The sequence below is a fragment of the Hydractinia symbiolongicarpus genome, chromosome 4 (genome assembly GCF_029227915.1).
Source record: "Hydractinia symbiolongicarpus strain clone_291-10 chromosome 4, HSymV2.1, whole genome shotgun sequence".
Taxonomy (NCBI): Eukaryota; Metazoa; Cnidaria; class Hydrozoa; order Anthoathecata; family Hydractiniidae; genus Hydractinia; species Hydractinia symbiolongicarpus.
In genome coordinates this window covers 5,871,936-5,885,297 of record NC_079878.1, presented here as the reverse complement: position 1 = coordinate 5,885,297, position 13,362 = coordinate 5,871,936, and the positions used below count along the sequence as shown (strand labels likewise).

The 13,362-nt window shown below is 31.6% G+C and overlaps 1 protein-coding gene across 2 annotated transcripts in view; it reads left to right on the top strand.

Moving 5' to 3' along the window:
- LOC130640945 (5'-3' exoribonuclease 1-like) overlaps positions 1-13,362 on the top strand; it is a 39,534-nt gene that overhangs the window by 21,351 nt on the left and 4,821 nt on the right. Inside the window, exons 2-25 of one of the 2 annotated variants that reach the window (XM_057447564.1) lie at positions 1,976-2,065; positions 3,220-3,351; positions 3,471-3,571; positions 3,652-3,749; positions 3,830-3,939; positions 4,020-4,130; positions 4,434-4,601; positions 4,854-5,022; positions 5,949-6,016; positions 6,230-6,337; positions 7,058-7,338; positions 7,525-7,614; positions 7,768-7,924; positions 8,095-8,214; positions 9,310-9,696; positions 9,879-10,153; positions 10,353-10,440; positions 10,548-10,661; positions 10,741-11,007; positions 11,294-11,457; positions 11,547-11,682; positions 11,802-11,994; positions 12,487-12,577; positions 12,660-12,829. In XM_057447564.1, the coding sequence (XP_057303547.1) occupies positions 1,991-2,065; positions 3,220-3,351; positions 3,471-3,571; positions 3,652-3,749; positions 3,830-3,939; positions 4,020-4,130; positions 4,434-4,601; positions 4,854-5,022; positions 5,949-6,016; positions 6,230-6,337; positions 7,058-7,338; positions 7,525-7,614; positions 7,768-7,924; positions 8,095-8,214; positions 9,310-9,696; positions 9,879-10,153; positions 10,353-10,440; positions 10,548-10,661; positions 10,741-11,007; positions 11,294-11,457; positions 11,547-11,682; positions 11,802-11,994; positions 12,487-12,577; positions 12,660-12,829 (3,673 nt within the window). In that variant the 5' untranslated portion in view covers positions 1,976-1,990. Of the gene's footprint in view, positions 1-1,727; positions 2,066-3,219; positions 3,352-3,470; positions 3,572-3,651; positions 3,750-3,829; positions 3,940-4,019; positions 4,131-4,433; positions 4,602-4,853; positions 5,023-5,948; positions 6,017-6,229; positions 6,338-7,057; positions 7,339-7,524; positions 7,615-7,767; positions 7,925-8,094; positions 8,215-9,309; positions 9,697-9,878; positions 10,154-10,352; positions 10,441-10,547; positions 10,662-10,740; positions 11,008-11,293; positions 11,458-11,546; positions 11,683-11,801; positions 11,995-12,486; positions 12,578-12,659; positions 12,830-13,362 lie in introns of those variants that run through there. The other variant, XM_057447563.1, reaches the window with a different exon arrangement.

Sequence of the window (13,362 nt, the reverse complement as noted above, 5' to 3'; positions counted from 1 at the left end):
CAACAAAATAATATTATCTGCATGCCTGATGCAAAAATAGAATATGCTTGTCGTAACCCTTCTCCGTTGTCATTTTTTATAATTTTTTTTCATTATTTTTCGCCGACCGACCAACTGTAAGCTACTATTGACATCGCCCTCTTTATGGAAAATAGATTTATATGGTGTTCCTCCACAATGCAGTCTTTTTCAGGAGAGACATGCGATCAATATTGAGTTTTCAAAATTAACCTATAAAATCCATTTTGTAGCATGCGTTGGCAGCCTTTGAAATAATTTTTGGAGAGTTGTCACACAAAACGTTTGATAGATTTCCGTCTTGGTCGGACACTTTAAGATCTCAGAAATTATTGAATAGTCTTGGTCCTTTTAATCCACGAGCAAGCCTATTCATAGCCAACCTGACTTAGCTAATTCACAGACTCCTGACTTGTTAAAAGAACTACATAGACATAAATCTCTTTTGCCTGGCCCCTTCTTCATTGGTAACCAGGTCTTACACGAGAAATCCAGCCATGAGGTTCTTAACTAATGCAGAGATGAACGCCGACGGAGCACGGATGAAGCAAGTCTGCAAAACTACACTTACAGGAGGAATAGACATTTTATCATGGATTTAATTGTAGATAATTTATTAATCATTTGACAAAACAATTGTAAACCATAGCAAGTCCGAATTTAAAGGATTTTTTCTTTATGCCTGTAAAAACGAAACCCACAGGCGGTATAAATATTTTTCTGTAAAAATTTTGTTAAAGTGTAGCTGAACTTTCTGATTCAATTTTGAAGTTTTAAGCCACATGGATAAAGATTTTTTTTAATTTGAAAACAACGGATATTTTTGCCTATTTGCTGAAAAATAAACAATAAATATAAAAATAACAATATAGTCATGTATACTATTTTGGACATGTAGAAAAGGAAGTTAAGATTGAGAGAGTTGCTATACCGGTAGACGCTCGATCATCGTGTTTGTGGTTCACGATTTAAAACGTTTTTTACCGCAAAATGAATGCTTAACAAAAATAACCTCGGAGTCTGTATTGCAGGGGTAACATTCTTTGCACGTGCGTTTTACATTGCACGCGTTACTTGATTTTCACGTGGGAATCATCGCACACCTACTCAAATATTCCTGAAAAAGACTGACAACGGCTAAAGTAACTTTGACAATTGCCTTGCATGGAAATGTAACATAAATCAGTTTAATAGAAAAAGGTTTTGAACCTTTTTCTATTAAACTGATAGATTTGACTATCGCTTAAACAATGTGTGCCCCTTATGGAGTCATTTTGACAAATACTGCGATTGAGGGAGGGATTTTTCGACTGTACTATCTTTTAGTAGAGTTTCCTGATTTAGAGCAGGTAAAGTTAATTTCATATGAAATACCTTGGAAAGTTGTCTAGGTATTTGCATATTTATTACAAACTTCTTGATTGGTTCTTAGAATTTGGACGTAGAAGTCCCACTAATCATTCATGATGGCATGAACTAGCTCTGCGTGGGTGTTGTATTTGACAGTTTTGACAAGGCATATATATGATTAAAAATGTTTTTTGGTCGTTCAGTTTGGCATTTTGATCATTTCACATAAATTTCAATATCTAGTTACGATAATTATGCCCAATAACCAGAATTACAGGTTGAACTAGTTCTTGACATCATAATTTTGCATAATTAGCATAACTTTTAAGACAGAGAAGCCATAAAGATTTTCAAAGAATCTAACGGATTCCTAGATAACAAAGATCTTTCATAAGAGGCCAACTTGTTTTTTCACAGGAGATAAGGAGATAAGCCTTAAAGAGTCCTTTATAATAATAGCCGATACAATGTTGTCATCCATAAAAATGTTATCTTTACAAGAAAGCACTTTGGCAATTTCAGCAGAAATAGCCTCTCTCTATAAGGCAAAAATCATTTAAGGTTGGAGAAGTTTTGATGAGTCATCGTGTTGTTATGTTTATGCTTTAGGATTTAGAAAAAAATGGGAGTCCCAAAGTTTTATCGTTGGCTATCTGAAAGGTATCCTTGCTTAAGCCAGGTCATTAAAGAACACCAGGTATGTTTTATGAGATAATTATTCAAAATTACATGTGACTATTAATAATACACATTCAACTGCAACTATTTTTTTGGAAACCATAGCCAAAAGAAAAACTAAGAATAAAACAATCAACTACATCAGTGTTCTTTTAAAATGGAGTAAAAAACAGCCCTGTTAATTTACAAAAATTTTTGACTGCAAAAAAAATGACATCATTTTACATTATGTAGAAGATTAGCAAGGACACGTCGGAATATGACACTTTTAAGGAAACAAAACTGGGAGCTTTTTATACTTTTATACTTTTATTTGCCCTTGCTATACTATATATTCTGACCTTTTCTAGCTAGTAGCTTAAAAATTTCATTCTTTGTTAACAAATAAAATTAATATAGACCTCTCCCCCAATTCCAAGCATTTAGCAACACATACATCACATGTGCCATATTGAATTATTTTTATGAATCTCTGGGTATTGTAAGTGAAGAACCATTGATCTCCAATTCTTAAAATATTTGGAGGTCAAACCAGAAGCTTAAACATTATTAAAAAGAAAGAGAGTCGAAAACGTTTCTTTTAAAATTGATATTTCAACCTTACATTCCAAAGGTCATCATCAGAATGTCTGTTTCTTTATAATAATATTTACGCTTCTGGTTATATTATTTACCATCAAGTTGTTTACTCGAACCAATATTTTTGAATTTTAAGGTCACATTTGGTTAAAAAAAATGCAATGTAAAGACCATACAAATTACATACATAAATTGAAGAATCCTTTTTAAACATTTTAAAATAAAAAATCTTCCACCTTTTTTAAAATATGACAAAAAATTTGATAATTGCTGCACATGTTTTTTAGCTACTTTGCATGGATTTTTCAGGAGACACACCTGACACACAAGCAAATTAACTTTCCCCTGATTATATGTGCTTGAAATTTTTTTAGGTAAAAAAAACTGCCACTAATACTCAACCAGAGGAACTTTTAAAAACATGTTCATATTTTCCTTGATTAATGCAGTTTTTTGGAGAAAAAAAAACCGCAATAAGTTTTTGTAATTTTTTAGGCTGGCCCCTTTATTATTATTTTAATGAGAAAATATAGAATGCGTCTTGTATGTTATTTTGTTGAATTTAAACAGGAATGGTATATACGTTTTTACTAGATTCCTGAGTTTGATAATCTCTATCTTGATATGAATGGTATTATTCACCCGTGTTCTCATCCCAATGATGATGACCCACATTTTCGAATAACGGAAGCAGAAATTTTTAAAAACATATTTAATTATATTGAGGTTAGTTATTTTTAAGAACATATTTAATTATATTATATCATTATCTCCCTTATTTTTGCATTTTAGTTGTTTAACATATTACTTTTCCTTGTGTGTGCAATTCTCATTTTGACATGTAGGTTTTATTTCGCATCATTAAACCTAAGAAAAATTTCTTTATGGCGGTGGATGGTTGTGCTCCAAGAGCTAAAATGAATCAACAAAGAAGTCGAAGATTCAGGTGATAAATATTTAAAATTTTTATCTTTTTTTTTTTTGCAATCTGGATGTTGACCTGTTTGTTTGTTTTTCTGTTTATAGAACTGCTAAGGAGGCAGAAGACAACATTCGTAAGGCCCTGTTAAAAGGCCAAACATTGCCTACAGAAGATAGGTTTGATTCTAACTGCATAACACCAGGTCTGGCTTTCTTATATTCTGTATTTTACTTGTGATTTTAAGTTTTACAATCTCGTAAACTAACTAATGCATAATTTTAGGTACCGAATTCATGGCAAGACTTCAAGTACAGTTAAAGTATTTTGTAAACAAAAAGATTTCAACAGATCCAATGTGGCAGCAGTGTTCAGTTTACTTATCTGGTCATGATGTAAGTAGTATAGTTTACCTTGGTAGTTGATTAGAAAAAAAGAATTGTTTGTACTATTTATGTTGTCTTAATTTTTTTAGGTCCCTGGTGAAGGAGAACACAAAGTTATGGACTTCATTCGTTATTGCAAGTCTAAGCCTGGGTACGACCCAAATACACGTCATTGTTTGTATGGATTAGATGCTGATTTGGTAAGTGCATGAAATATGACAATGATATTTACCAACAGTTAACAAATTTAAAAATTCCCAATGCTTTAAATAATTCAATTGTAGAACAATGTCACAGAGTTTTTAGAGCAATTTTGCAGAGCAATTTTTTAATTTCTCAAAATTTTTCAGATTTTTGTTTCTTGATTAATTAGTTTCTGGTATTGTTTTTATTTTATTATAGTAAAAAAACCCCAAAAAACAACGAAAATGAATGTAGTAATGAATCACCAAGTTCTAGATGGTCTGTTTTTATGTTTGCAATGCTTTTCGAATTTCATGTAGATAATGTTGGGGTTAACAAGTCACGAACCTCACTTTGCATTGCTTAGAGAAGAAGTAAGATTTGGAAAACAGTCAAAAAGGCTGACACGTCCAGAACAGCAAACATTTCATTTACTTCACTTATCCCTGATGAGGGAATACATTGACTTTGAATTTGGATCTCTAAAGGTATGTTACTTTAAGCATCCCTTCATCTGAGCATTCCATCAACCATCAGTGTTTTTAAGGCAAAACTTTCAAATAAAAGTGACTCTACCATTGTTATTGCAAAACCTGTATAGTTAGCAAATGCCAACGTGATTATTAAAAAAAAAAAAGGACATGGAGCATTAATACAATTAAATTTAGTTTGACTACATCCAACTAAATATTTCTAAATATTTTTTTCACTACATGACATTTTTCTTCCTTTATTTCTAGCCTTCCTTACATTTTCGTTACGACTTGGAAAGATTAATAGATGACTGGATATTATTAAGTTTTCTGGTTGGCAATGACTTTATTCCTCATCTGCCACATATGCATATCAACCACGACGCCTTGCCTTATTTATTTGGAGTATACAAAGAGTTCCTACCAACAACAGATGGTATATATGTCCTCTGTTTATATATTTAAATTGAAAAAATTAATAAATTAAGTGATGTGCAGATGAATTTACATAGTTTTAACCCTATTCAGTTTGGGGGGGGGGGGGCGATTCCGCCAAGCCTCTCAGAGGCTTTAATATTGGCTATTACTCAAAACTACCCCTAAAAATCTCTATGAAACCTTTATAACTTGGAAAATATAATAACTCTTGTTAGGATTATCCTTAGAACTTGAAACTTACAACACAACTTTGTCTCATCAAGAAGAATCATTTTCCATCTTTTGGAACACGTGATTAATCTGATTTACCCGAAAATCGAAAAAAAATAATTTTCGTACAATTTTTGGCATCTTTTCATGCGACTTATGTAAGAACTGGAAAATATGTTAAATAACTTTTATTTAGCTTTCAGAAACTTCAAACAGAATGCAAAAATTCGCTCTAGAACTAAAGTAATTGAATTTTAAGTAGACGTTGGCATTTTGAAGAAATATCAAGCTCTTGATGACGTCACAGAAAATGTGCTGGTGCAAGCAAAAACTTATTGCCGGCATTTTGTTCCTTTTGTGACGTACTATAAGTGTGCCAAGTTTGATTCAATTTGAACAAGCCTATGAAAAGTTATTGAGGCCACCCCCTGGTCATAATATGTTCGAAAATACCCAGACTGAATAGGGTTAAAGTAAATTCTGTGGAAATTGTTTCTTTTTTGCAACTGAAAATACATGTGGTATCTATTAATATTTTTGCAGTGGGTGTTTTTTTTTAAGAAATCATTCTTTCTAGTTTGACAGAATCATATTTCTTAGCAGCAATTAAAGTTTTATTTTTTACATGGCTTACACAGACTTCATAAATTATTCTTGTCCAAACTAAGCTTATTTGAATCCTAGAAATTATTATCACCCATCTTTTTTATGCAGGATATCTTAACAACGGTGGGGATATCAATCTTCACCGCTTGAAAAAGTTTTTCGAAACTTTAAGCAAGGTAAAGTTGGCTTTTAATCATATCATACAATTTATCAAAATATAAGTTGTTTTTGTTCAGTGTAGGGTTGGGAAGTCTTCAGAGAAGCAAGTGAATTCTGGTAGTATAATGACATAGGCTACAATGTTTTTCCAGATCAATATGTTGTCATGTTAGTAAACATAAAAGCTTTGGATTCTTTCTAAGGACCTGATTACAGTTTTGAATTTTTAGTTTGATCGAGATCGTTTTGAAGAAGTTTATGCTGATCTTAAATGGCTTGAAAGTAAAGGTGCTGGAAATTTATTAAAAAGTGGTGAAAAAGGAAGTCCTGAAAAAAAGGTTCGTTTACTGTCAATGGTGTAATACATTTCCATCAGTCACTAGAGATCTTTTTATCAAGAATTATTAAGCTTCGTAGTTAAATAAAGAACCTTGTTTTTCTTTTGTGTGTTTGATATAATGTCTTTTTATCTAATCCTTTTTAAAACTAAAGAATTTTTTTAACATTTACTAAATGAAGAAAAAAGAAAAAAGATGTCCTAAAAATCTACGATTGTCTTTTTTCAATTTACAAAATCATTTATCTGTATATTTGCTCCCAAAAAGTAATGATACATGTAAAGCCAATTTTTTTCTTGATACAGTTAAAAAAAGTTTTCTAAAGCACTTTCATGAGGTTAAGAATCAAATAGATCTTAGTGAACCTTTTTTCTTTTTTTCCACATGACAGATTAGTCATTCTATCACTGTTTTTTATGTCAAAGGTGTGTACTAAATTTCATCAAGTATTGTGGCTGCCTATGTGATTTTTTACCACTCAATACACCCAAATATTATCAAATCTTTTCATTTTATTTTTTTTGTCCTGAAACTTTTTAGGACTTCTATTTGTAAGCCTAAGCCTTACTCCCAACAGCTGCTCTTTTTTCCTCCCACTCTTAAATATATCAGAAATTGTAAATCACATAAATTATTTTTAAAAACTAACTGGCACTTGCATAATGGCTTATCACCATTTTTTAACTGTGGCATTAAATGTATTTTTTTATATATATTTAGAAATTTTCAAAGTTTTTGGTCTCACTTGATGAAGATGAGTTTTTTCACAGTCCAGTGAAGCAAAATAACCCATTTTCGGCACTAGCAAGCATGTCTGCAGATTTTGATAAAAATTCTAAACAATCTCCAGACAAAGCACCCAAAAATGTTGATGGTAATGAAGATGGTGACGGTGACTGTGATGATGTAGAGGTTGAGGATGAAGAAACATTTGAACTAGAATTCAAACAACATAAACGGCATTACTATATGGAAAAATTTGACATGGACATCGTTGATGAGTAATTTTTTTTTTACTTTTAGACAAATACAAAAAATAATTATCTCAATGCTATAATTTGACACTTGAAAATAAAATACAGTTTTATTAGCTTTTATTTTATGATTACAGACGTTGTTGTAAAAATGAATGAATTTTTTGGCAGTTCTCATGTTTTTTATCTTTTTATATAATTTTCTATATTTAGCGAACAGATTCACACAATTTGTTATGAGTATGTCCGTGCCTTGCAATGGAATGCTCATTATTACTTCAATGGATTACAATCTTGGAGTTGGTATGTCTTTTCTACTTTTGATGATTGCAAACAAGTTGTTTAAATACATTTAGAGGAATGGTAGAGAACAACTTCTGTTGATTAAAAAGTCTTATCAAATAAAAAGTCAAAAAATGTAATAGCAAACCGGTGTATTATTACTCTTTCTATTAGGTATTATCCTTATCATTATTCACCGTACATCTCTGATGTGGCTAATTTTGACATCAAAGAGTTGCATTTCGACATGGGAAAACCGTTTCATCCGTTTGAACAACTCCTGGCTGTTTTGCCAGCTGCAAGCAGGAAGTTACTTCCTGTTGCATTTCAAGTGAGATTATTAAGTATAACAGTAACCTCTTCTCTGTGAAAATAAATAATTAAAAACTGTAACAATAATGACAAAAGCATAAACACACTCACAAGAAAATTAGATGACACCTTTTACTCACGTTTTAGTTAAATTGTTTATAATCTTTCATGCTTTATTTTTTCAAACAGCATCTGATGGTTATGGATAATTCACCTATTATTGATTTTTACCCAACGGAATTTCGAACGGATTTAAATGGCAAACAACAAGAATGGGAAGCAGTTGTGCTCATCCCTTTTATTGATGAGGCAAGTACCTCTTTAAACAGTAACAGCTATTGTAGGATTTTTTGTTGTTGTTGTGATATTTGGTAATTTTTTTGTAAAATAAAGGTAAATGAGAATTTCATTATTCTAGTGTTAATAAATGTTTGCATTTCAGGAAAAATGAAATTTATTCCATCTTTGGTTTCGAATCAGTTCCAAAATAGTGTGATTTTTACAAATTTTGAAAAAAGGCTAAAAAATTTAAATGTGCATAAAATTGACTTACTTGGTTATTTTAGCCTAAAATTTTATCACAGGTTGAAATAGCCTATATAAATTTGTGTAGCATTTTAAAAATTTAATAGAAGTGCAATTTTGGACTTATCGGCTGGTGGCCATGTATAAGAGTGTTTGCTTTTAGTGCTGAATGTCTTGAGTTCAATCCCTGGTCGAGTCATGTCAGAGACTACAAAAGAATCACGTCTTTCATCTAAGCATTCCGCACGAGAACAGGATTGATATCTTAGGCAGTTGTCTAGTTTAACAATTGCTGTGTTTGCACGGCTCTCATAGCTCAAATGGCAGCTTTAAATGTGCTTTACGGGACCCATATTGATAACAGTATCAATAGAAACTGAAGAGGCTATCCTGGGTAACTTTAGTAATAATAATAAAAATAATACAGAAAATTACTAGCTATGGCTAAAGTATAAATCAAAAACATGCACATTAAATATTTCCTATTTAAGTATTTTTGGAAACTTAAACCCTATACCTAGACGTATGTGTGGATATATAAAGGTGACCAAATTTCTTGATAGGGTTTAAGCCCAACCATTTTGGTAAGTCAAAATTGTTACAGCTTTTTTAAAGTCAAATATTAAAAATGTCACAAAAACCTCCTTTATATTTTGAAGCGACCTTTTCTTTTAAAGTCAAAATAAACAAAACGAAATTTTATTTCGCTCTCAGAATGTTTATGTTTATGTAAAAGAGTTACCTAAAGTAAACCTATTTTGCTTAGGCAGAGCTATTGGACACCCCAATATAAAAATATTTAGCTATAGGCATTTTTAATGATTATGCTAAAATGATGTCAACATTGTTTTAATAATTATGTATCTATATTTATTATAGGGGCGGCTTTTAAGGGCAATGCTTCCCAATTATGCACATTTAACTGATGAAGAAAAAGAGCGTAATTCCTTTGGCAAGTGTTTTATGTACAAATATGATAAAACATTAAATTTTGTTTATGCGTCTTCGTACCCTGAACATTTTGATGACATAAACATGTGTAAAGCGAAAGCAGAGAAACTTGATCGAGAGCATTTTCATCTGGACATGGGCTTATTAAAGAAGGGTTTAATGAAAGGAACTTTACTTGATGTATATTTCCATGGTTTTCCAACCATGAAGCAACTCAAGCACGAAAGTTACTTGAAAAAAGCTGGTGTGAAAGTGTTTCAACAAAACAGTCGAAACAATAATATGATTGTAAAAATCATTCCAGGAAGCTTACCAGTAAGTTACAAGAATAACATATTCTTATTTTCTTTACAAGTTGTTACCACAATGTCAATATATTTTCACTGCAATACTTCCCACACTTCTTTAGTTCAGATTGACCTATTTTTTTGATAGTTAGAGTACTGTATAGACAGAGTATTTTTTTGCCTTGTCACTGAAATAAATTTAAAATTTAGTCAATTGAAGAAATTGCAAAACATCTCCTTGGTGAAACAGCATACGTGGAATGGCCATACATGGTTGAAGCAACTATCAAGTCGGTTTGTGATGACAGTATACACTACTATTTGGATGGAAAAAATCAATTGCAATCTAAAATGCTCGGTGGTGAAGAATACAAAAGCGTTGTGCGTGAGATGAAAGCTATTGAAACTTATCATATGGGAAGAAGAGGTATCGAATTAGGAGAAGTTAAAGTGATGGTGGAGGCAAACTTGCTCTTAGGGAAAAGGTTGGCGTAATTTTCGGTTTCTTATGATTTTTACACGCTATACCATATAGTAGTTTTGAGCATTTGTATTTGTTTCGAATGGAAAGAACAACAATTTTCAGATCAGTTGCTAGGATTATCTAATTGAATCTTCAAATCTATTCAGTTAAGTTTCTCAATTTTTGACAAGAATGCAAACAGTGACCTTTAAATTTTTCAGATATGTGTGTGGACACAAAGGTTCTGTGAAATTGCAAAAAGAATGGAGCCCACGATCCAGCTTTTATGCATATCAAGGTGTAGTACAGGTAAAGTCATATTCATTTTTAATGTCATTTCTTTAAGGCTACCTTATGTTTTATAAATGTTATTTGAAAAATGTTATGACCAAAGTTTTGTTTTTATACCTCCTTAGGACCTTAGTGTTAATGATGAACAGTGTGAGGTATTTGATTCCATTGAAAATCTTTATCCAGCTGGTTCAAATATTTTCATGATGGCTTCACCACACTATGGTTCCCCGGGAGAAGTAAGTTTTTTGTTTATTTGAATTTGTTTGCTGACAAACTAAGTTAAACTTGTCTTTTTATCTTATTTCTAATTATCAGGTGATTGAGTGTGATAAAGAAGCTGGACGTGTCCGTGTTGCATTAAAAGTTGACCCTGAACCAGACTTTACCAGCGTCATTAGTAAATATGATTCTTTGTCGATTCATTATATATCTGATCATGCTGTTTCCCGTCGTCTTGGAATATCAACTCAGTTACTAGGACGGATAACAGGAGATGTTTACATATACGAAAGAGAAGAGTACGGTAGTGGAAACCTTGGTAACATTGGACTGAGACTCAAATATTCTGGCCAAAACAAGGAGGTGTGTAACTGTTATTGACGTTCGTATGGCGATATATTTTTGCATTTTATGATGATTTTTTTATGAGTTATTAAGAAAATACTACAAAATTATTCAGACAATTTTCATGTATATATTATGCTTTCGGAATTTTCTTTGACAAGCTTCCATGACTACACGAACGAGCTATTATGAACAATAACGAGTCGTTTACTTTTTGGGGCTGTGAATTTGACTAAACTTAGGTGTAAACAAACTAAGAAAAATTGATATTTTGTATAATCATGATAATGCGTTTGTTGCTTAGGCGTTAGGATTTGCACGGAGAGCGGAGAAAGGTTGGACCTACCCGCCTGCAACAATTGCCATACTTGAAGCATATATGAAGAAGTATCCAGAGGTGTTTGAAGCTTTAGGAAGAGCTACCAATCATGAACAATATGTATTTTCAAAGTTGTTTCCAAAGAAAGAGTAAGTTAGTTCACTGTTTTTTGTTTTTCCAAATAAAAAGATGACTTTCTTTCACAGTTAGTATTTCAATATTTCACTTTTGATTTTAGCAAGAAGTATCTTGAACAAATTAAATTGTTTTTAAAAAGTCAACCTTGCCACAACGTGCAACATGTGAGGTGTGGAAGTAATGTATTGGATGAACCTGTAGTCCAGGAGATTGAACGAGAAATTGAACGTCTAGAGGTATAATACTTTGCTAAATTTTGGGATAGGATGTGAAACTTATGGGGTGGAAATGTTCAAACTCGTAGAGTACCAGATGGAGTTTTATAAACACGTAAAGATGATGCTTCTCTTTATAGGATTTACATAAAGAAAGAAAAATTGTAAAAGTCAAATTAAAGCCCTTCCTGTTGTTTCGATCAACAGAACAGTTTGGAAAATTATCACCAGATCCTAATACTGAATTCCTTCTCCTGGATCGAGTTGTGAATGTTCAAAATGGAATTACTGTACCTCTTGGTTTAAAAGGAACAATTGTTGGAATACATCAAGGTATATTTATGTCTTATTTTTATGTATTGTATGTGTTATATTTATTTCGAAGTTCAATCTTTGCGTTTGTTTACAAGTTTTAAAACAATAAATTTTCACCTGACGAAATTTGCTATCTTTTTTGTTTCTGTTTTATGCTAACATCATCACAGTAAGAGATTATGTCAGAAAAAAATATAAATTTTACTAAAAATAGTATTAATGCTTACTTAAATGTTGGAGATGTTTTATACTAACATCATTTGACAAATTAACTTTTTTTAAACTTTTTTTTTTGCCTAAAAGCTACACTCATTATGAGGATCAACGAAATAAAGAATACAAAATTTATTTTCTTTTAATATGTCAAAAGAATAATATAATAAATTTTACTAAAATAGTATTAGTATAATACTTATCTAAGTGTTGGAGCTTACAGTTTTAACTTGTTTGCTGGTATATTATTACCCAGGCCATAGAAAGCTCTATCAAGAGTTCCTTTTTCTCTTTCAGTTCTTACAGACGAGAATGATAAAAACTCTCCCACAGAAACACGTTATGAAGTTTTGTACGATAAAACATTTCTTGGTGCAATGCCAGTTAGGTAATAATCTTATTTATTTGTTTTGGTTTGGGATTTTTTTTTTTTGGTTTTTGTCAATTTTTAGCGTTGGTTTTGATTTTAGATCAAAAGAAAAACGTGGTTATTTTATGCTGGGTTACTCATTGTTAAATATCTCCTACGGTGAACGCAAAGAAAAAAAGAAAAAGGGCGTCCCCCTTTCCTCTCCAATGTCATTTCAAAGCAAGATCACTCAATCTCCAGCCTCCAGTCCATGTAATTCTAAAAGATCTGGTATGTTTGTAATACCTTTTTTTACCAGTGAAACGTGAAAAGAAAAGTGTGTGGTTTGAATAATGAGAGAATTATTTTTAATTAAAGTTATACTTCGTAAGGATTTTGTCACATGGCACTCTATTGACATAGCTAAATTTTTTTGGATTTTCCACACTTACTAGAACTTGAAGATTTTCTTTATTTTGGTAATTTATACAAACTAAACTGTTTTAACCATACCTCAGTGTTGTGAATAAAATTGAATGTGGCTTGTGAAGTACCTCAAGAATTTTGTTGGCATTAAACGGAATCATAGGTGAAAAGTAATGTCGGCATTATAGTATAGTGCTTAAAAAGCTGTTTAACAAGCCATAAATCTTTTTTTCTCTGGCAATCGCGTTAAAAAATTTCAAACTTAATTATACTGCATAAATTGTCATATTTAAGGCAGAGCAAATTTTGATATTTTATGTTATCAACAATCTTGAACGTGCAGTGTCATTTTTTACCTCAGCATCCCTTCGTCTCTTTTGAACACCTTTTGAACATTA